The sequence below is a fragment of the Eretmochelys imbricata genome, chromosome 11 (genome assembly GCF_965152235.1).
Source record: "Eretmochelys imbricata isolate rEreImb1 chromosome 11, rEreImb1.hap1, whole genome shotgun sequence".
Lineage (NCBI taxonomy): Eukaryota > Metazoa > Chordata > Testudines > Cheloniidae > Eretmochelys > Eretmochelys imbricata.
Window position 1 is genome coordinate 40328103 of NC_135582.1, and position 24607 is coordinate 40352709.

A 24607-nucleotide genomic window follows, 5' to 3' on the forward strand; every position below is an offset into this window, starting at 1 on the left:
ACATCAATGTACATATTTAAGTTGAGTGCTAGTAACATTGGGCTGCTACCTCACGGCTGTTCAATAGGACTCCGATTTTGCTAATTGTAGGGATTTTATGTGATACCTCAATAAAACAAGGTTTATTAAGTTTGTCCATCTCTAATGATGACTTTCTGTTCTGATAAAACTGAGAACTGATATGACTGCAATGGGAATATAGTCAAATTCTCAATTCAGATTGTTGCACTAAAAATCAAAGCATCCTAAATTCTTTACTTTCTGGGAATGATTCATACCCTGGACAGGTTTCAGAGTGGCAGCCGTGTTAGTCTGTATCAGCAAAAAAAACCAAGGAGTACTTGTGGCACCTTAGAGACTAACAAATTTATTTTGGCATAAGCTTTCATGGGCTAAAACCCACTTTATAGGATGCATGCAGTGGAAAATACAGTAGGAAGATATATATACACAGAGAACACGAAAAAAGGGGTGTTGCCATACCGACTGTAACGAGACCAATTAATTAAGGTGGGTTATTATCAAGAGGAGAAAAAAAACCTTTTGTAGTGATAATCAGGATGGCCCATTTCCAACAGTTGACAAGAAGGTGTGAGTAACAGTAGGGGGGAAAATTAGCATGCGGAAATAGTTTTTACTTTGTGTAATGACCCATCCAGTCCCAGTCTTTATTCAAGCCTTATTTAACGGTGTCCAGTTTGCAAATTAATTCCAATTCTGCAGTTTCTCATTGGAGTCTGTTTTTGAAGTTTTTTTGTTGAAGAATTGCAACTTTTAGGTCTGAAATTGAGTGACCAGGGGGGTTGAAGTGTTCTCTGACCAGTCTCCGACCAACTGTTCTCTGAGCAATCCAGAATTAATTGGTCTCATTACAGTTGGTATGGCAACACCCATTTTTTCATGTTCTCTGTGTATATATATCTTCCTACTGTATTTTCCACTGCATGCATCCAATGAAGTGGGTTTTATCCCACAAAAGTTTATGCCCAAATAAATTTGTTAGTCTCTAAGGTGCCACAAAACCCCTAATTTTTTTATACCCTGGACAGACAACTTAATAATGAGATATGCTGAAGTCTCCTTAAACACCAGAGTAATTCCTTTATAATTTCTTCTCTCCTTTTCTTCCTGTGCTAATGTGAATCACAAAACAAACTCAAAATACTGCTCCACATTGTACTCTCCCAGATTCACACATGAAAGCGACCTCTGACTGCAATCTCCCACATTCAGTGTAGAAATGGGCTCAGCCACCTCCGCAGCGATATTCCACCTCTTCTCAGCCTTGAAAGACTCCAGGTGCCTTGTGGGTCCAGGTGCCAGTGAAAAATGCTTGGGGATGGTGGGAATGCATGTTATCTCCATTTCGATACTAAGGAGAATCCCCGGAGGAGATAATACAGCCTCAGGTCCCAGGAGTACAAGGGAAAAATATAGTCAGGGAATTGCACCATGAAGAAGCCAGCATGCCAGGGATTACAGCTCATACGGAGGCACAGGGCCATCCATGCATTCTTTGGGATCTGTATGAAACAGTGGAAATCAGCTACACTTGGGGGTGGGTTTCTTGACTTTTTCTTGTGCTAGCAAGATGGGAAAGACCGCAAACTCCCCTTTCTCTGTAGTATTATGTTGGGGAAAATTTGCAAGAGAATCATTGCAGAGATTTTCTCCCCAATCACCCACTCTTACAGGTTTTTCTATGGGAAACAATCAACTAGGCCATTTCATTTTGGTTACATGGATTTTAAATTCACTGATCATCATATTTCTCTTTATTGCATATTCAGTTAAAGGGATTATCTATAATGGTTTTGACCCTGCTTTTATATCATAACTTTCACTCCAAGAATCCAAAAGTCTTTCAAACTTTTGCCCTTATCCTGCAAACACTTATGCATGTGCTTAACTTTAAGCTTATGAATAGCTCCTCTTAAATCAATGGGACTGCTTATATGCTTAAACTTAAGCATGTGAGCAGGGCCCTCCCTAGCTATTCTGGGGCCTTATGCAGCCCCCCATATGGGTGGGGAGGGGTGTGGGGCCCCAGGCCTCCGCACGGGATCGGGGGGGAAGGGGCAGGGCTGGCTTGAGGGGTAGGAGGGAACCACCCCCCAGCACTCACCGGCGGCGCATCTGGGGCCAGGTTGATGCATTTCCCACTGCCGGTGACTGCAAGCCCGGACCTGCTTCAGTCCTCAGGTGAGTGGGGGTGGGGCTGGGGCACAGCGGGGGTGGGAAGAGGCAGAGCAGGGGCGGAGGCCATGGGGAAGGGGCGGGGCAGGGGCTGGAGAAGCACTCAGCTGCGTAGGGCACCAGGGAATTTGGCACCCCAAATTTCCTGGTGTCCTACATAGCTGCATACTTTGTGTATGGGTAGGGATGGCCCGGCATGTGAGTACATGTTGTAGATCAGGCCCTTTGCCTTATCTCAACAATTTGATCCAACTATTGGGTCGGAATCCTTGACTTTTGCCCATTAGTTAATTTTGGGACCAATATTTTAAAAATATTGTAGTATGCAATATGTTCTCTGTAACACAAACAGCAACCAGGTGTATATTGTTTTAATTAAATTATATATTTGAAATACATGAGAGAATGTATTTCCAACACATTTTATTTATCTAGTCAAAATATTTGGAAAAGTATATATTTCCACCATATGTAATTAAACTATATATAAAATTTCTGCAAATAATAAATGTTTACTTTGTGTGGAGAAGCAGAATTTTAATTGTAAAATACTAGAAATGTACAGGAACTGAAATTTCCATTTAGCAGGATGTTCTGCAATGTCAAAATTTGATTTTGTTCTGAATCAGAATATTGAATATTTCCAAATTTATCACAAAATGACATTTTAAAAAAATCATTTTTGATTTTGACTTTAAAAATAATTTGATAAATTTTTAAATTAAAAATTTAAACATTCCATTCTGGAAATAATCAAAATGGACCATCTCAGCAATATGCTTCAAAATGCTTCATTTCAATTTTTTATCTAAACAAAATGTAATCAAAATCGACGAGCTCCTGTGGAAAGTTTTGATTTAACCAAAATGGCATTTTCCACCAAAATCTGTTCCATTAGAAAATTTTTAACAAGAACTATAAAATACTTTAATTTTTCATTTACTAGGGAGTTCACTGGAATAGACTATGACACATAAAGGAACAGCGTACTCTATGTTCTATTGTTTGTAATATATGTTTGGAAGAAGCTAGAAACTTGAGCAATGTAGAAGACATTACTAACACAATGCAAGAGTTTTTTGGTAGCAAATCTCTGAGAAGAATTATAAGGATTTCTTAGTAGCATTTCTTGGTTTCAGACAGGCAAGCATGGATGACTATCCTATGGATGACCAAAACCCAATGACTATCCTATTCCAATCTATTTTATTTTAAAGTCTATTTTATAGTCCTTTGCTTAAGAAGCTACCAACTATGCTCTCAAAATTACACACACACACACACACACACACATACATAATTCATTCACTTGGAAACATATCAAAAATTGATGCATCCAAAGATGCACCAAATCGTACCAGTCAATGAAAGTTTTACTTGTGTAAGGACTGCAAGTTTTGGCTTAAAATAAATAGATCTGCTAATGGTTAATTTGGATTTTTGACCAGCAATTGGTCAACGTTAGCATACAGTTGCCCTGATTCTCATTTACATTACGGCTGCTCTACATCTCTCCAGTAGTGTAAAGGGCCCTTGAAGTGGGTGTAAAGGTTAAAGTTGTAGTTTTAAGAATGAGATTCAGCCCACTACCTGATAGAAATATTTTTATGTGTGTACAGATTTAGGTTTGTAGTTTCAAGAATGAGAATTAAGCCCACTATCATCATCAGTCCCTTCAGATTAACAACTGATCTGCTATGCTAAATCTAGATGTACTACATCACACATGTTGAAGTAATAGTACATTCCTCTCTAGCCACAGGCTAGTGGGCAGTCCCCTATGAGAAAGGTACATCTTTTAAGGCATAGCTGTAACGTTTCTTTTATACGAGCACTTCTGCTCCAGTAACAACTCAAACAACAAAACACAAACACAAACTGCGATTTCTTAAGACAAACAGGCTACGCATCTTATAACTGACATAACTTATGACTGACAGAAAGGACAGATTTGACTCCACAGGAAATTGAACATTAAGAACCACTGAGACCTGTGGAGATTACCCTAATGGTTAAAAGTATTTATTGGATAAAAATTTGCCAGCAGTAGAGTATCAACTTCTAGATATACATAGCAGCAAAATACACCGTCCTTGCAGGAAATTGCACACTTCTCTCAGCTTTTTAAAAACTAGAAGCAGTATTTTTTAAAATTTCTAACATTATGTGATGTGTGCTTTTCATTGTCTTATGATTTTCTTGAGTCTTAAAATCTCATGTTAAAGGATGGATATAAACTCATTTAACTCCACGCAATTTAACGCATGTATTCCATTGTATCAGAAGCATAAAAGAAGGCCTTTTTCAATTTTTTTATATTTTATTTATTGCTTTTTTGCATCCCAATACAGATCCTTTAAAACAATCAAGAATATAAAATGAAACACCCTATGACTCAAACCAGATTGCTAGGACATAAAAGTGTGAGTCTTTTGCTCTAAAATAATTGTATTTCTAAACCAAACCATTTTTAAAGACCAGAGTACTTTATAAGAAAAGATTTACCAAAACATTTATCAAACAGATTTGATTAGATAGAGTAATTCAGAGTGATTCACAGACATAGTCTGTGAAAAGTCTTGCAGGGGAAGTGGTGATAGCCCTATGGCTTAGGACTTCTAAAACTAGAGTGAACAACTGTTCTGCACAAACAGCAGAGCCAGTGCTAGGCATAAGAAGATTAAGCAATTGCTTAGGGCCCCGAGCAGCTCAAGGGGGCCCCCAAGTAATTATTAATATGTGTCGGGGTGGGTAAAATTATTGCTGCTTAGGGCCCCCATGGGCTAGCACCAGCAGTGACTAGCAGGGAGATTGACTAGCTGTTCAAATACGTATTTCCTGTCTGTAACATGTATCATTCTTCCCTTTACATTATAAAAAGTTAGGATTTAGTCCTTTATCTGGAAATATTTTCCTATGAAGGCATATTGGTTTTACATTTAACTTTCAAAAACAGCTGATTCAGAAACAAATCAAAATATGGTTCACTTACAATATCTTTCATTGACAGTCACCCAACTTTTGCACATAAGAGTTGTGTTGATGAAGTGCATCTACAACTGTCTGTTATACATCCCCAAAAGATAAAGAGTTTGATTACATGCTTCTTTGTACCCATGGAGGCAACTGTGCCAACAGCGCTGTTGGGGAGTTCACCGTATTGATACCATTCTCACACAACCATGCAACCAGAAAAGGGCAATTTGAAGTTCTGGCTAAGGGTACATAAAAACTCTGACAGCAGAGGCTGCCTGGGAGATACTGTGAATTAGTGCCTCTCTCTGACGTCATGTCTCTGCCCTGTGCAGCTATCTCCACCCACTTTTGGGCCTGTAACAGTGAGCTTTAGGGCATGTTTTGTTGCAGTAAATAGCCAGCTTTTACTTCTGTCTTCCCACTCTGGACAAAAAGAAAAGGAGTACTAGTGGCACCTTAGAGACTAACCAATTTATTTGAGCATAAGTTTTTGTGAGCTACAGTTCACTTCCTTCTGTAGGCAAGAGCGAGGAGTCAAGGTTTTCCGACAACGGTAGAACTGCATTTTCAACTACTTACAGCCTTCCTACTTATTTTAAATATGAGGGATTTGTTTCAGTTTTAAGGCAAGTAAGAAAAATGTACGATGCAATGCAATATTGTTGTGTACACATTTTCTCTGTAGTTTAACTGCACATCATTTTTCAGGACTTTGTCCATCACATTGTCAAGGCTCCTACTGAATCCTCAATAAAGGGCCAGATTCTATTTTTATTTACACTGTTAGCTCCAGTTCTAGTTGATATTTTCATAAATTACTTGAATTATAGGTTGGAGATTATGCTTATAAAATCTGCAGATGCCGCCAAACTGGGAGGGGTTGCAAATACTTTGGAGGACAGGATTAGAATTCAACACAACCTTGACAAATTGGAGAATTGGTCTGAATTTGAAAAGATGAAATTCAATAAAGATAAGTGTGAAGTACTTCACTTAGGAAGTCAAAAATCAAATACACAACAAGATGGGGAATAACTGGCAAGGTGGTAGTACTGCTGAAAAGGACCTGGGGATTATAGTGGGTCACAAATTGAATCCAAGTCAACAATGTGCTGCAGTTGTGAAAAAGGGTAATATTATTCTGAGTTGTATTAACTTTAATTTTTTTTAAAAGACACAGAGAGTAACTATTCCATGCTACTTGGCATGGGTGAGGCCTCAGCTGAAGTACTGTGTCTAATTCTGGGCACCACTTTAGGAAAGATTTGGACAAACTGGAGAGATTCCAGAGGAGAACAACAAAAAGGATAAAAGGTTTAGAAAAACTCACCCATGGGGAAAGGTTAAAAAACCTGGGCATGTTTTGAGAAAAGAGAACTGACAAGGGACTTGGTAACAGCCTTCAAATACATTAATAGCTGTTATAAAGAGGACTGTGATTAATTGTCCTCCATGTCCACTGAAGGTATGACACGAAGTAATGAGCTTAATTTGCAGCAAGGCAGATTTAGGTTAGATATTATGGAAAAACTTTCTAACTATAAGGTTTGTTAAACTCTGGAATATGCTTTCAAGGGAGGTTGTGGGATCCCCATCATTAGAGGTTTTTACAAACAGGTTGGACAAACACCTGTCAGTGATGGTCTAGGTTTACTCAGTCCTGCCTTAGCACAGGGGACTGGACTTGATGACTGCTCAAGGTGCCTCTAGCCCTGCACTTCTACGATTCTATGAGATTCTCAGATGAAAGGCAGTATATAAATGCAAATTATTATTATATCCTTATATTTTATTGCTCTTTGTCATGTTTATTACTTGTCATCAGCATACTGAACTTTTTCTATAACCAGAAAGGCTTTAAATTTATCTAGGATTAGACACCTATCTATAGTTCCCTGGTTTATAGCTTTAAGATTAATGATTTTCTTTCATGTAATCTTTGTTTTTTTTCTAAAGTCATAAAACATTTTGCATGTTAGTAATTGACAATTGCTACATGATGGTAAATAATACTGCTAACAACACTAAGTACTTATAATTGCAAAGCACTGAACAAACAATTATTAATCTTCACAAAATCTCAGCAAAGAGCATATTTTATCCTACAACTTAAAAACAAATGTAAAAAAATGAATACGACTGAAAAATGAGATGCTTCATTTCTCCAGACTTATCCTATTAATTATTTTAATTAACAAAATGTATATAGTAAATTTATAAGGAACTCCTATAGCATCTTCTAACAAACATTCAGGCATACTCTCTTCTTGGTACATACACATAATCCCTGTAAGGGTTAATGGGAGTTAGATGCACAAATTGAGAGCAGACTATATCACAGCCTGTAGTATATCTAAAAATGGTTCTTTGGGTGCTGATCTTTTGGCTGTGTTTTCATTCTGTCTTTTAAAACCATTATAACTAGCACAGGTCTGGATGCATTATAGGGACCTTTAAGAAGCCTTCATTATCTCTCCTCTTTTTAACCACATAATAGGAAAAAGTGAGAGTATAGTACATAGACCACACTGAGGAAAAGGAACTTACCTTGAATTTTTGAACTGATATATCTATTTTCTATAATGCTCAGTGTGAATCACTCTTAAGTGCTGGCCCATTCACGATTATATGTGTTTTGTGCCAAAGGTTATCAGATTGCAGAAGTGTACTCATCTCCCAAGGGACTCATAATTCACCATCACCTTATTTTGACACTAAGGGAAAAATATGTGTATCAAGCAGGGGAAATAACAGGGCGAAAACCCTGTGTTAATGGTGTAGGAAATCTTCCAAAGAGAAAAAACACAGGCTAGAAAGTTAATAAAGATAACAGAAAAGTAATACTATCACATTATGAGAAAAGACTTGCCTGTGAGTTCATGCACTTCACAGAGTTCCCAAACTGTATTTGAGGAGTTTTCCTGAAATGCAAGGAGAACGAGACAATTAAAATGCTTACTTAAATTAGCAAAATCTGAACCAGGTTTACAATGGCTCAAAGAAAAGAGACAACAGGATTTATTATTGCCTGAAAATACAATAAAAGCTTGAGTAAAAAAATATTCCTGCAAGGTGACTATAGATACAGAATATTCCTATACAACTGTAGAGTCATCAGCCCAGATCCCCAGGTCTGGCCCAGCTGTGCTAGGCATAGGAAGTAAGGTGTGGGTTGGACAAAGGAAGCTAAAAGCCACCTTTACATTCCCCCAGTCCCGGGAATAGAGAGGGCCAACTGTATTCCCATCATAAATTAGAGCATCTTCAATCTAATTTACACAGGGGCAGAGGCTATTACACAGCTGGGGATCCCTGTAGTACAAGATGCTGCAACAACAGGGGAAGGTTAGAGATAGCTATGCTGGCTCTATGCCAGCCAACGTTTGCCCTATTCAAAAGGAATTCCCAGATGCCCTGTTAAGCAGCTTTACTTTGGGAATAGTGGGATGAAGTAAGGAAAATTATGGATTTATGCTGGTGCTGGATCTGCACTGTATATGAATTAACATTCTGTAGATATTTGTACACCATTGCCAATTTGCCCCAAATAAAACCATTTTAAAACTAATCAGCAGATGTAGAGAAAGAAGAAAGATATGGATTCTAATGCTAATAAATATTAAATATTAACTATTATGCACACTATTTTAAAACATAAAACTAATTTTAAAAACTGCACTTCATTAAGTGTAATAATAATATGCTCTATACTAAGAAATATGACCCAGTGTTAACGAATTTAAGAATTAATTAATAAAAATCAATGAGCCAAATTCATCATGATTTTTTTAACCTGTCCATATGACAATCTCTTCTTTGGACTCTCATTGCTAAGAATTAATATGTTTTTCTCTATATAGAATCTTATATATGAAGTTTTATTTAACACCTGTAACCTGTCTTTTGAAAGAATTTGCAAATATTTCAAAATCTTATAAAACATTTTAAAATGACTTTTTAACTAATATCAAAATTTGATATCTATATATCAAAATATATAACATTAAAGAAATAAAATTAAAATCTAGTACATTCCTGTTTTCAGGCACACACAATTTTCAGAAGACATACTGCCCTTAGCAATGAAATTCAAACACAGACAGATGTTTGTAGCAGTTCATTATTGTTGTCTTCACATTCTCATCACTGAAAGGCAGCCCCTTTTCTTGCACATCATGAAATCTCCTCTGACAGTTTCATTAAGAAGCATTTATATTCTCCCTTGAATGGTATCCCTTACTCTTATGAATAATACCTCATTAACGATTAGTAGTAGCCAGGACACAAGACACCTTTTTTAATTCCCCCTAAATATATTCTAGGTCAATGGTTCAGTACTGACTCACAGAACAGACAAGCTATTGAATAGTCAACACTGCTTCTTGCAGCAATCTGAGTTTTCTTTGGAGACATATAAGTCATGTACTAACTTGCTTAGTTTATGACTGTGATCCCCAAACTTTTCAGGGTCGCACCCTCCATGACACCATCCGTGGCTCCCCAGAGCTGGGGCTGGGGCCATGGTTCCTGGGGGGAAGAGGAACATAGACAGGGTAAGGGGGCTGAGGCTCGGGCGGGGTCAGGGCCAGAGCCTCAGATAGGCCACAGTCAGGGGCTGGGCGCAGGAGCTGGGCCATAGCTGGGGGCAGGGCCGGAGCAGAGCTGGGGGCAGAGCAGGGCTGGCTGGCACTCCCTCCCTGTCCCATGTGGGGACTGACCTGGACCCCACTGTGACCCCCGAATGTTCCTCTGCCCCCCCAAAGGGGTCGCACCCCACTGCTTGGGGACCTCTGGTTTATGACACATTACAAAATCACAGCCTGAAGTGGCATGAATGCAGGCTTGAGACTACATATCCTGAGAACAAAAGCAAGCCAACCAGGAGACACTGGAGCATTTCCTTAGCAGATGTAAATTAGCACAACTCCATTGACATCTAATGGGCTATGCCAATTTACACCACCTGAGGATCTGGACCCGACTCTTGAGCTAACTAATGCAGGTCTTTGCTCTACTGCAGTGATATTGGCCTCAGGGGTTCAGGCGCCAAATCAGTGATCAACATTACGCGAAAGAACCAAAGTAGTGTGAATTCATTGTATCATTTACTATAGTACTATATATTCATATTTAAACAGTTTGACAGAGGAAATATTTTGTGTGTGTGTGTGTATATATATTTCTCACAACAAAATGACTGACCAAATATTATTATTTTATCAACTACAATTGGTTAATAACATAGTACAACCATCCTGACTGGTTAATAACTTAGACTGGTTAATAATTAAATCACACAGTGTTTTCATATCATGTTCTGCAAAGGAGAGACACAGAGCCACTTGTGGCTTGCAAGCCTCAGTCTGAGTATCACTGTTCTACGGATTTGATTTTACAGGGTGCTGTGCACTCTAGCTCTGATCTAGAAAGCACTTAAGCATGTGCTCAACTTTAAGCATATGAGTAGTCCACATTAATAACATGCTTAAAGTGTATGCGTAACTGATTTGCTAACTCAGGATCACAGAGATCAGCATTTTGAAGGATCAAGTCTTGTAGTGAGAGTGGCAAGGTTTGCCTATGGCTTTGGCTTAACCAGCAGGAAAAAGGCCAGCTCTTCAAAAGGACAGCCCAGTGGACAAGTGGCAACTCTTTATCTTTTGGAATATTTGTCTTAACCTTACTAACCGACTATCCATATTATTAAACTAGGATTTCTTTGTGTATAACTTCAGCACTAGCTTGGAGTTTGAATCAAAGCTGATTGTTTGTGTGTAACTTCACCTCAGCCCAGCACTCACATTGAAACAGCTTGTGTGCAACACCTCTAGCTTAACAAAACTTGCATCAAAGTGACTGAGATACATGTAATCTCATCTAACCCAGTCTGACATTCATATTGGTTTATTTGTGTAACTTCACTTCTAGTTTGGCACTCATGTCAAAGCAGGTTTTTAGTTCACAACTTCATCCCTAGCTTGGTACGTATACTGAAGTAATTTGTATCTAATTTCATTTCTATCCTCTTGCAGAACCAGCTAGTTTGTAACTTCACCCAGTTTGGTACTCACATTGAAGTGACTGGTGTGGAACTTCAGCTTGCCACTCACATGGGAGTGTCCTGTGTATCTTTACCCAGCTTGGTACTTGCACTGAAACAGCTTGTTTGTGTAACGTCATCCAGCTTGGCCCTCGAGCCAGAGCAGTTACTTTGTGGGTGAAAATTGACTACTGGCCTGGCACTTGCACTTAAGGGACTTTGGTATCACCCTGCGCAAAACAGTGACAGTCCTAATAGCCTTGTTAAAATTGCTTCTTTATGAACCCAGTGACATTACTGCCCCATCGCTAGCAGACATGTCAGTAAGTGGAGAGGGCAGCAGGTGAGGAAGGGGAGGGTTATGCAGGCGATGTCCCTGCTTGTGTCCCTAGCCAGAGCAAGGTGGGAAATGCCTCTCCCCGTCCCTATTTCATCTCAACATGAATGTGACAAGGATGGGAGCTCTTGGGGCCCAGCAGTGCCATGTCCTCACACCAGCAGTGAACACACGTGGGGAGCCTTCTTAGTGACCAGGGGGACACCGCGACCGCACCCACGCCCGCTTCAGACGCTGCGCTCCATCATGGCTGCGTACGCTCCCAGTGTGCCGATGTGGCCTATAGAAACTACACTTCCCAGCATGCAGTGCTCCTCGCAGCCTCAGCTCCTGAAACGATCGTTCCCAGAATGCATTGCTCCATTCCCAGGGCTGCGGCCTGGTCGCGTTACCTGCTGGGAAGTGTTAGCCTTCTGGCGGCGCTATGCATGCTGGGAACGGTGATCTCCTCGGCCGTAGTTCCGTACTTTGATACCGAGGGAGCAGTGGTGGGTTTATTTTATGCCATTTAGGTGCCGCTGGAGTTCAGCCCTCCTGGGCGGGGTCGGCAGCGTCTTGCCAACCGTTCCAGTGTATTCGGGTTCGGGTCGAGAAGTGCATGTGTCCGCCTGAGCTCTGCGGCGCGTGCGCGTTCCATCGGGAGACGCTGGTGTGTCCTTCCGCACTTGCCGTAGGTTCCCGGCTCGCCCGACGTTGCCACCGCCTTTGTGAAGAGGCGAAAGCGGAGCTGGGCGCGGAGCCTCCGAGCGGCGGTTTAAGCGGAGAGAGGCCCCGCTGTCAGGTTAGCGCCGTGCCCGGCGAGCTCTGGGGGAGGGGAGCGCCCCGTAGCCCCTGAACCAGCCACCGCTAGCGGCAGAGAGGTGTCGGGCCCGCCCTTCCCCCCACACCCGGTGCCGCCCAGGGGAGGAGACGCCAGCAGTGGGGAGAGGGGGAGCAGGTTCCGCCCATGGACTGTGGTGGGCGAGGCGGCCCCACACGCGGGGCAGTAGGAAGCGATAGGCTGGGGCGGTGGGGAGAGTCGGCCCCTGTCTCAGGCGGAGCTGCCGGGCTTCTCGGGAGGCGCTTGCTGCCTTGTGTTGTGGGGAGGGGGCCTTGGGCTGAAGCGCCGCGGTTGCTGTAACGGGTAAGCCCGGGTAAGCCTAGGCATCCTGGCGGCGTCTCCTTCCAGCCCGAAGGGCTCCAGGGTGCGCCGATGCTGTCACCTTTGGGTGACAGCACGAGTCTGTGCAGCAGCAACAACAACACAGCCACCGTGCGCGGGTGTCCCGTCGAGCTCTCTCACCCGTTGTTCGCTTATCCCCGCTGGCACAGCCCCTTTCAGGCGTCTCTGGTGATAATGTACTGGGTCAGGAAGACGCACCTAATCAGATCAATTTTTCATCTTTTTCCAGTTGCAGCAGTGCTGTGAAGCTGGCTTTCTGTATTGGAGCCACCACGTTACATAATTTATGCTTTGTAAATTTAGTATTAAACTTCCAATTCCTTTATTAAAAACTAAAACAAAACTAAACAAAAATATTCAATGGTAGTATTAATCTCTTAAGTTGTTTTGACGATCTTAAAAACAAATCAATTGGCAATTTTATGTTTAAAGTAAATATAAAAAATCAACATTTACATTGGACTAAATATATGAAATTTCTGGTATGTTTCTTTTCTCATGCACACATGCATGTATGTGAAAAAAGAAACAGCTGTCAATTAATGGTTCACGGCTTTTAGCTTTTATCATCTCTGGAAAGCACTGCATCTGCAAACATTTGCTCAAGTGCATAATTTCAGGTACTTGAATAGTTCCATTACTTGGGCTTAAAGTTAAGCACGTGCATCACTGTTAGCAGGATCAGGGTTTAAGGGCATTCACGGCTCCTCCTATTGTTCGCTGTAGAACTTCCTCAGACATAATTTGGATTTCTTTTTCATCAACAAATTTGATCTTAGTCTTCCACCCCATACACATACAGCTCTTCTGATCTGTATTTTAATTTTTTGGTACCTTCGTTTAATGGGGATGAACTCTCCACTTCTACCAACCTGTTGAATTTGGGAAACCTTGCTGTGTTCACAATATAACATATAATTGACCATGTATTTCTGAATCCACCTGTGTCTTCATTTTTCTTTTGAAAAATACACTGGAATCCCTGACAGTAAACACTAGACAAAAAAAAAATATACAGAAAAACATTGAGTAATCTACATTTTGTATAGTTCAAATTGTGTTCTCTAATAAATTATACTTACCTTGCTTTTTAGTTCATAATAAAGTTGGCGTTCCTCATATGATTCAGAATATAGATTTAATACAGCTACGTACTACGGAATATGCTGTTAAACAGCAACTTTTAAAATGAACTTAAATACAAAGGCAGTACGTTATTCGTTGATATTTTCCTTCCTACTGTCCTATGCCTGGATCTTGAATGTAGTTGACACTCTTCATATGCAGAGACACATTGTCGGATTAGAGACTCTAATCTTTTGGTAGCCAGCAGGATATGGTGAGTGAGGGAAATCTGGATATGATGTAATGAATGTTTAGGTGGCTCCTTAAGGCTTTGTTTCACAGCTTTGTTTTTAGTAGGTCAGATAAGTATATTTTTATCAAACTGACTAATTTTTTGAAAAATCATGGAAGTCCACTGTGTTAAAAATACATCACTCTCAGTATTATATGACTTGTTTAATAATCACTTCATTTTGATCAGGATTCCAGCCATGTCTGACAAAAGTGAATTGAAGGCAGAGTTAGAGCGCAAAAAACAACGCTTGGCGCAAATCAGGGAGGAAAAGAAAAGAAAGGAGGAAGAAAGAAAGAAAAAGGAAGTAAGAACCTAAATTTTATCAACAAGAAAAATATCAAATATTTGCTTATGTCCTGTAACTTGTTTTGCACTTAGTAAGTTATTAATTTGCTTCATGTTACTTAAAGGTATGCTGTCAAGTAGGGTAGGGCTAAAACTTAAATGTGCGGTTTTGTTTTGTTTTTAAGGGGGACTAACACCACTTCTGAATAGAAATATTTTGATGAGTGTTTTTCTTCCCCATGCATTGTTAGAAATCCAAACATAATAGCATTATACTAGTGCATGAGAAACAGAAAATTGAAGTGATTAGTCAGATCACTAATCAGTGATCAGGGCGGCACCTGTAGAAAGTAAACAAACTGCATAAACTGTGAAAAGTTTTGGTTTTTTGTTTTTTAATTTAAAGTACTTTCTTAAATGTAGTTTTCAATATGTCCCTCAGTAATGACTATCAGTGCTGTCGGTGGCCAAGTAGAATATTGTGCCATTAGCCAACTCTAATCTTCAACCTGCATTTTCAAGTCAAAACAATAATCAGGTCAAAGCCACCTACTCTGCATGTTGGAAGATAGAATTAATAATCAGTAAAAAGAAATCCAAGCAATTGCTTAAGTGCACAGTTGGCAGTTATACTCTAGAGACTTCTGCTGCACATTGGCACACGTTCAACAAAGCACTTAAGCATGTGCTTGAAATTAAGCATGTTTAAATGCTTTGCTGAACTGAGGCCTTCGTTCATGTCTTTTCTGCACTTAAGTTATGAGCAGTTAAGAATCTTAAAACAGCACGTTACTGAACATGCCAGAAGCATGATTCATATGTAAAGAAAAGACAGAGAAATATCTTGCAATATAATTCATGTCCCAGTGATCACAGAAAAGTGTATTGACAGTTTGCACTTTCCAGGAATCATGTATAATACAGATAGCACATCATCGGGGGCTTGTTATAATATTTGGGAACTCCTTGATTTAGGAGAAATCATACAATGGTTTGGAAATATTATGTGTATCCAAGAGAGGAGTAGACATTTATCTTTAACCATAAACATAGTGAGAAAATTGACTTATCTAGGTTTTTCCACCTATACAAAGGATTCCGGTTGAATGACTGGTTTATCTTTGTCACTGTTATTCTTTTTTATAAAGTGCCAATGATCGTACTCTAATTATGTGATTGAGATAAATTTATTGTATGGTATGAGCAACTTGAATTTGAGTCATATTTCTTCAAGTTAATAAGTAGTAGACATAGACTTATTTGTTTAAACTTAATGAAGTGTTATGGATCTCTCTCTCTCTCTCTCTCTAGAACATCAGTTATTGTAGACTTTTTTCAGTGACCAGTTGGAGGATAGTTCATTTAATTTTTAGTCTGAAGTGATGTTGTTGGGAGCTGAGTGTACTTTAATCCTAAAATTCCCTTGGCCCAAACAATCTTTTGGTTATTATTTTGAATAATATGCTGAAGCATTTAATCACTTGATTTTTCCTTTTGTTTTGTGGAGTGTTGCAAGAAACAACTTAACTTAAACTGTACATTGCATCCATCAGTTGTGTTTTTGCGTAAAGACAGAGAGTAATATAGTTATTTCACCCTTCCCTTTCTTTCATTTTGTGAAACCTATGTGATTGTATAGAAAATCTAAGCAGCCCATGTACACACCTACAGAGAAGTGGTTCTAAATATGTTCATGCCCGCTAGCATATGATCTATATATTCTCCTAATTAGTAAGCTTGTAAATATTTGCCATATCGGGCAGAGTGTCCTGTCACACCATTGGCCAAGCTTCAGTCTGTCTCCTTGCTGTCCCAAACCCATAGTATTTTTCTTTATTACAGTTACTGCCATTCGAGAGGTTTTCCAGACCATTATCTCATTAAGGAACATAGAGTTCTTTGACTTTCTCTGCAAAAGGAGCTTGAGGATTTCTAGATCAGACTTTTCCAAGTTCTGCTCATGATGTTAATGAATACTGGAAAAAAAACTAAATGTTTTCTCACACATGAAACCACAAAATGTTTTATACCAACTATATACTGTCTCATAAAGGTTGTGTCTGTTCCTGAAATTTTTTTAGACTGATCAGAAGAAGGAAGCTCTTCCTGTACAAGAAGAGTCTGATCTTGAAAAGAAAAGAAGAGAAGCTGAAGCATTGCTTCAAAGCATGGGATTAACACCAGATTCTCCTATAGGTAAGAATAGTACCAGTTAACTGTTTCATCCCTCGTATCCTACATTAAGAATGTAGCACTTATATTAAAAGCATGAAAATTAAATGACTGACTCAGTGGTTCTAGCCTGCTTCTGTCTCTTGTCTTTGGCACAATTTGTCCTGCATAGTTCACCATTTGTCATAAGTGTCAATCCTAAATGATGTGCCTCAGTGCACACAATTAAATGCTCGATCTCTCTTCTTTTACAAAATATTGTGAGTAAAATGTTGAACTCTGCAAATCTGCTCAATATTTAAGACCATCTCTGAGAACTGGGATCTAAATTTAAAGTATCTTTGGTACATAAAATTGAGGAGTATATGTCAAAAGTAAGATTTCTTCAGAGCATAAACAAAAGTGAATTATTGGGAATCTGTTTTGGTCTGCATTAAATAACATACATTTTTGTTTTCCTCCTATTTTCCCTGAACAACACATTGGTATTTTGTCCTCTGTCAACAGGCAGGGTTTTGGCTAGTGATTTTCCACTTCTCCACAATCACTGACTTTAATTACTATACATTATCAGTAATGTATCAGTCTGTGCATTTGTTCTGTTTCTACTACTTCCCCCTCCCACCAACACAATCTTATGGGTGTTGGATTGAGGTTCACTTAATCAGCCGATGGGTCTAACAAATATTTATTAAGAAAAAACGGAGTAGTGATCAGTTACAAGTGAGAAGTTCATTAGGACGATCTCATCAGTATCCTCCAGCACCAAACAATACAGCAGTCTCCCTTCATCACACAAACTTATTTATAACTTCTGGTTATATTTTCTTATACATATGTACTAATTTCTCATTGCCATGTTAACTCTCTTCCCTGTCCGTACAAGTTTAGTTTTAAAGCAGACCGGTCTCTTCTAGCTTTTTAGTTATAATCTTGATTACTCTGCAATTTCTTACACATATGCAATACTAACATGATTATTCTGTAATTTCTTACATGTACACATTTCTGTTTATGCTGTTAAATGTTACCAGAACAGAGTGTTAAAATCCACAGCAGTCTTCTGTCAGGCCTAAAGGTGCTTTCACTTTCAATAGTGGGGGTAACAGCAAGGTCAAATGTAAGTTTTAACTGTCTAGGAAAATATACTTGTTCTTTCCCTGTTTTAGCCTGAGCTCCTACCCCATTCTTGGATAGGCTTGTATATCAGGTATGTCTGATTGCTCAGACTTTGGTTTTCCTTAGTCATATCTTTCTGAAAAAAAAAATCAGACTGGAGAAGTATTTTTAAACTCCATCCTATATCTCAGACACTTCTCTCATCACTAGTTTTTGAGCACCCAGGATTTCAAGTTATCCTTTTGATTTGGGCTTTCACTGTGAATCTTGTCTTGCAAGTATGAAGCAGTGTGGTAGTTGCTTTTCCATTATGGACATGATCCTTCGCTGACAACTCTGTTGCATCTGGTCTTGAAACAATCCCTGTGTATTTTGAAAGTGACCATGGGGATGCCATTAAAAATATTCTTATTCCATAAACTTCAGCAATGACCTACAATGGCTTGTGAGGGTAGAATCCTGCCCTGAAATCATTACTCTGGCAATTGTACTCCACAGATGTTTGAGTATCTTTCTCTGTGCCTGCCATTCAGTGTTTTGGCGTCTTTAGCAGTACAATATGTTACAAACTATCCATTCCTCTCTGTGTATTTTTGGTAGACTAAAATTTAGGACATTTCTATTCAGGAGAAATGATGGTTTGATAGTTCTGCTGAAATAATATGAAAGACTCTTTCAGAAGTCCACAAGCATATGCTTACTAGCTGTCTGTGAAAGTCTGAAAGCCATGAACTGGTACATCTCTCTGAAAGAAATGGGTTTATAAGGTATAACTGTTAATGGAAAATTGTCTGAAAAACCATGCCCTAACAAAATTGGTACTCTTCAGGCAGGGAACCATTTGTCCAAAGCCTGGACCTTGCTTGCATGTGACAGTGGACAACACTCCCTTTCAGTGGCTATATTTAACTTCAAGCAGTAGCTTTGATCAAGCTCTAACTCAGGTTAAATTAAGTTTCTTCAAAGGAAAGAGTGGTATTGGAAAAATGTATAAAGTAAACAGGTATTGATAGTTTTTCCTTTCTGTAGACTTCCAGTAAGGTGGTTTTCCTATATTAGATATTGCCTTAATGATAGAATATGGGATTTCACCAAGAACTCATCCTCTGATCCACGTTTTCTTAAATACCACCATATCCCTGATGTAAGAAGATATACTTGTTGTAGGAAGAGAGCCTGAGATATAAGCCCTTGTGTTAGAGGCCTGAGCTAAAGTAGTGGGCAAGCTTTGCTAATATAACGCAAAGTTAGCAAAAGTTAGGCTGTGAGCAAACATCAGGCTTTGCCTGCTTGCAAGTTCACAGAATCGGGCAAGAATAGGGCTGATATTGCAGAAACACACATTTCTAAGAAGTGCTAGGCACAGAGTCCGTATGCAAACACATTTCAGAAGAGTGGTACCAAAACATCCCGGTATCAAGGATGGTACAAAATATTTTCCAAGAATAAGGAACATGCTGACCCCCCTCCTAAAAGATAAGGTCAGGATAACAGAGTGATAAATAGAGATGTTTTAATCGAACCAACATGTACAAGGAGATAGGTGATAACTAGCCACGTCAGGGGCAGTAACTAACTATCTCACAGGGGCAGTACGTAATTTGTTTGTATCAGTCTACACTCTGGAGCATCGATCTAAGTTACGCCACTTAGCTGAAGTTGACGTACTTAGATCGACTTACTGCAGTGTCTTCTCTGGTAGGTTGACTGCTGACGCTCCCCTGTCGACTCCGCCTACACTTCTCACGCCGGTGGAGTACTGGAGTCGATGGGAGAGCGCTCGGCAGTTGATTTATCGCATCTTCACTAGGAATGATAAATCGACCCCCGCTGGATCGATTGCTCCAGAGGTAAGTGTAGACATGCCCTGAGAGAGTATCTTGGTCCAGCCAAGGAAGGAATGGAAAGTCCTGCCATTCACAGAGCTATGTCATGGGCATACATGTCTTACTATCCTCGTAGAGTCTGCCAGGTGTTATTGCTGTGCTTTTTCTGCAATAAACCTGGCCTGGTGCCTTCGTACCTTAACGGATCTTGTGGTTATTGGACAGTTTGCTCGAGGTCTGCTATGCCGTCTGTCTGCGTAGAGCTAGGGCAACACACAGGGAGAACGTACATGCAGCTGAACATCTAACAATACTTACTTAGTGAAACACAAAACTGCTTCAAGAAATCATTAAAATTTTATCTTCTAACAACCAAAATTAAGCATCCTTATTTGGACAGTCTTGTAAGATAATTACATATGCATTAAATAGACATTGTCCCCACCAAGGAGAAGACTGCCTTCTTGGAAATGACATGCTCCACAAGGGGGCATTGCAGTATCGCAGACTAAACTTGAGAATGATCTAGAAATAATACATTCTTTGTGCTTATCATAAGGATCCTGTGCACAAATCTTTTTCTCAACAGTCCTCTGATCTGCTCTTCCCACTAGCCCACTTCTTAACTAGGAAGAGTGTGCAAGTTTTAGTCTAGTAACAGAGCCTAAAGAGATTAGGCCTCAAACCTCTTCACTGCATCTTTATTCATAATCAATACTACAAATATTAAGTACTGTAGAAGATGATGTAGTAAATCATGGTTTTACCTGAAAATCTGTTTACTAGATATATATGCCTACTACAAGTAAGTGATAGGCTACTACAAGTTGCCTTTTGGTAAATAAGTTTAAAAGGACTAGTTCTTGTCAATTCCTTTAACATTTTGCCTAATTTTAGTCTGTTTTCTACTCATATTACAATATTTTAGATCTGCTTTTATCGTACATGTATTGGAGAGTTCTAAATGTAATTTCCACTGCAAGAAAAGCATTTTGCGGGAGGAGCAACTTTAGGGGTTTTTTTAATAGGCAGAACATCAGAAATAAGAATTATTTTCCAAAACCCTGGATTAGATCTGCCATTTACTTTGGTAATGAGAATCTATTTCTTTAGCATATACACATTGTACTACAGATAAATCACTCAGCTATGCTGTATATAACAGTTGTTTTTTTAAAAAAATGGAAACTTCATACAAATGCAAATAAACTAGGAGGCATAGAGTAGGTACTCAGGTTGACACTAGCCTTTCCTTTCCACCTATATAGTGCTGTCTCTTTAAAAAATAATAATTCTGGTGCAAAGAGGATTTAATAAAGATAGAATTTTCATTAAACACTTGTGTGGTCTTCTGTTGAACAAGAGATTCCTAAAAAGAAAAAAGCATTTTAACTTTAGTGTGTATTAGAGGGTCAAAATCTGTCCTGACTCTCACTCCATGTAGTTTCCATGTCTCTAACAGAGTTGCATCATATGTAAATTGGGGCAAAATTTGGTGTAGAAAACCAGGGAACCTTCAAATGATTGTTTTCATTGGTTAATTACTTTCATGGCAGTGATTATAGAATCAGAGAAACGTGGGACTGGAAGGGACCTCGATAGGTCATCTAGTCCAGTCCCCTGCACTGAGAGCACTAAGTATTATCTAGGCTATCCCTGACAAGTATTTGTCTGACCTGTTCTTAAAAATCTTGAATGATGGAGATTCCACAACTTCCTTAGATAATTTGTTCTAGTGCTTAACTACCCTTACTCTAAGGAAGTTATTCCTAACATCGAACCTAAATATCCCTTGCTGCGATTTTAAGCCCAATTATTTCTTGTCCTGTCCTCAGTGGATGAGAACAATTTTTCACTCTCCCATTTATAACAAACTTTTACATGAAGACTTATCATGCCTCCCCTTTCCCCTGGTCTTCTCTTCTCCAGACTAAGCAAACCCAATTTTTGCAATCTTTCCATGTGGATCACATTTTCTAGACCTTTAATCATTTTTGTTGCTCTCCTTTGGATTTTCTCCAGTGTGTCCACTTCTTTCTTGAAGTGTGGTAGCCAGATCTGGACACACTACTCCAGCTGAGGCTTTATCAGTGCTGAGTAGAGTGGAAGAATTACTTGTCATCTCTTCCCTGCAACACTCCTTCTAATATATCTCAGAATGATGTTCACTTTTTTTGCAACAATATTACATTGTTGACTCTCATTTAACTTGTGATCAGTCTACTATAACCACCCCCCCCGATCCTTTTCTGCAGTACTTCCTAGGCAATTGTTTCCCATTTTGTATTTGTGCAGTTGTTTGAAAAATTACTTCCTGCATGTTTGTCAAGGTTCCTTCTCCACTCTGAACTCTAGGGTACAGATGTGGGGACCTGCATGAAAGACCCCCTAAGCTTATTCTTACCAGCTTAGGTTAAAAACTTCCCCAAGGTACAAGCTTGGCCTTGTCCTTGAACAGTAAACTGCCACCACCAAGAGTTTTAAACAAAGAACATGGAAAGAGACCACTTGGAGACGTCTTCCCCCGAAGCCCAACACCCCCCTTTCCTGGGGAAGAAATAATAATAAGAATAAGAATCCTCACCAATTGGTACAGGTGAACACAGACCCAAAACCTTGGATCTTAAGACAATGAAAAATCAATCAAGTTCTTAAAAAGAATTTTAATTAAAGAAAAGATAAAAGAATCACCGCTGTAAAATCAGGATGGTAAATACCTTACAGGGTAATCAGATTCAAAACACAGAGAATCCCTCTAGGCAAAACCTTAAGTTACAAAAAGACACAAAAACAGGAATACACATTCCCTCCAGCACAGCTTATTTTACAAGCCATTAAACAAAAGAAAATCTAATGCATTTTCTAGCTAGATTACATACTAACTTTACAGGAGTTGTAAGGCTTGCATTCCTGATCTGTTCCCAGCAAAAGCATCACACAGACAGACCAAACCCTCCCCCCCCCCAGATTTGAAAGAATCTTGTCCCCTCATTGGCCATTTTGGGTCAGGTGCCAGCTAGGTTACCTTAGCTTCTTAACTCTTTACAGGTGAAAGGATTTTGCCTCTGGCCAGGAGGGATTTTAATGCACTGTATACAGAAAAGTGGTTACCCTTTCCTTCCTTTATATTTCCTTTATATTTCCCTTTCCTTTTATATTTGACAATGTTGCACTTTGCATTTGTCCTATTTATTTCACACCATTTATCCAGTTTGTCAAGATCATTTTGAATTCTACTACTGTCCTTCAAACCACTTGCAACTCCTTCCAGCTTAGTATCATCTGTAAACTTTACAAGTGTACTCTCTCTGCCATTATCCAAATAATTTATGAAGATACTGAACAGAACTGCTTTCAGGACAGATCCCTAAGGGACCCCTCTCTTTATGCCCTTCTGGCTTGATTGAACCATTGATAACTACACTATCATTTTCCAAACAGTTGTGCACTCGCCTTACAGCAGGTTCACCTAGGCTATATTTCCTTATTTTGCTTATGAAAACATCATGCGAGACAGTACCAAAAACTTAACTAAAGTTGAGATATATCACATTTACTGCTTCCATTCTATATCCACAAGGCTTCTGTCAAAGAAGGATATTGGGTTGGTTTGACATGATTTGTTCTTGACAAATCCATGTTGACTGGTAGAAGAAAATAACGGTGGTAACTAAGTGCTTACAAACTGTTTATTTGCTCCATTAACTTTCCAGGTACCGAAGTAAAGCTGACTGGTCTAGAATACCCTAGGTTGTCTTTATTCCTCTTTCTATAAATATGTACTATATTTGCCGTTTTTCAGTCCTCTGGGATCTCTCCCATCCTCCACAGATCCTAGCTCATTTACACTTATGTTCCCTATGTTAGCTCTTTTGGTGAAAAACTGAAATAAAAAAAAGTTTCAGATTAGCAGCCATGTTAGTCTATCCACAAAAAGAAAAGGAGTACTTGTGGCACCTTAGAAACTAACAAATTTATTTGAGCATAAGCCTTCATGAGCTACAGCTCACTTCATCGGACGCGTTCAGTAGAAAATACAGTGGGGAGGTTTATATACAATCAGTGTTACCATATACACTGTAACGAGAGTAATCACTTAAGGTGAGCTGTTAACCAGCAGGAGAGGGGGAAAAAACAAAAAAACCTTTTGTAGTGATAATCAAGGTGGACCATTTCATGATCATGTTCACCCAAGCTGTCTTCCACCTTCAAATTCTCCTTCATATTTGTCAGAATTAAATCTTAAATAACTTCTTCCTTCTAGTCTCTTTCACCACCTTCTGTAATAAAAAGTTGTCTCCATTGCATTCCAAGAACTTGTCAGATAATCTGTACCCTGCTGTATTATTTTCCCAACAGATGTCTGGCAGGTTGAAGATCCACATCCTGTGCTTTGGATGATTTTGTTAGTTTAAAAAAAGCCTCTTCCAACTCTTCTTCCTGGTTAGATGGTCTATAGTAGACTCATACTAGGAAATCATCCTTGTTTTTTACCCCTTTTATCTTTATTCGGAGACTTTCAACAGGTCTGCCTCCCACTTCTGTCTCAGTCTCAATGCAAGTATATACATCTTTCATGTACAAAGCAACCCCTCCTCCCTTTTGTCCCTGCCTGTGCTTCCTGAACAAGCTGTACCCTTTTATATTGATATTCCAGTCACATGAATTATCCCACTAAGTCTCTGTGATACCAAGTATGTTGTAATTGTGGTTATTCACTAGTATTTTTAGTTTTTTTATTCCCCATACTACTTGCATTAATGTACAGGTATCTAAGATGTTGATTAGATTTCCCCTCCTATGATTTCCTATGTTTCCCCCAGATTCTGACCCTTCATCCAGATCTCCATGTTTTGGATTTACCTGTGGATTTTTGTTTCCTGGTCCCTTTGAATGTAGTTTAAAGCCCTCCTCTGTAGGTTAGCCAGCCAGATGCTCTTTCCCTTCCTTGATAGATAGATCCTCTCTCTGCTCAGCAGTCCCTTCTTCTTGGAACAGCATCCCATGGTCAGGGAAGTCAAAGCACTCCTGGCAACACTGTGACCGAATGGCTTTGCATTCATCCCAGGATGTGTCTGTCTCTCTCTCTGCCTAGGTCCCTACCCTTGACCAGAAGGATTGATGACACCGCCAC

General features: G+C 39.4%; 1 protein-coding gene and 1 long non-coding RNA gene across 4 annotated transcripts in view; one reads left to right on the forward strand and one right to left on the reverse strand.

Moving 5' to 3' along the window:
- LOC144271935 (uncharacterized) overlaps positions 1-11802 on the reverse strand; it is a 66781-nt gene extending 54979 nt beyond the window's left edge. For both annotated transcript variants that reach the window (XR_013347458.1, XR_013347459.1), the window contains exons 1-2: positions 11244-11802; positions 8042-8093 (exon numbers count right to left, since the gene is read on the reverse strand). This is a non-coding gene — a long non-coding RNA (uncharacterized LOC144271935). The remainder of the gene's footprint in view (positions 1-8041; positions 8094-11243) is intronic.
- A 124-nt stretch (positions 11803-11926) lies between these two features.
- Positions 11927-24607, forward strand: part of DYNC1I2 (dynein cytoplasmic 1 intermediate chain 2) — a 43117-nt gene continuing 30436 nt past the window's right edge. Inside the window, exons 1-3 of one of the 2 annotated variants that reach the window (XM_077829959.1) lie at positions 11927-12037; positions 14258-14375; positions 16438-16552. In XM_077829959.1, coding sequence (XP_077686085.1) covers positions 14268-14375; positions 16438-16552 — 223 coding nt within the window. In that variant the 5' untranslated portion in view covers positions 11927-12037; positions 14258-14267. The other variant, XM_077829958.1, reaches the window with a different exon arrangement.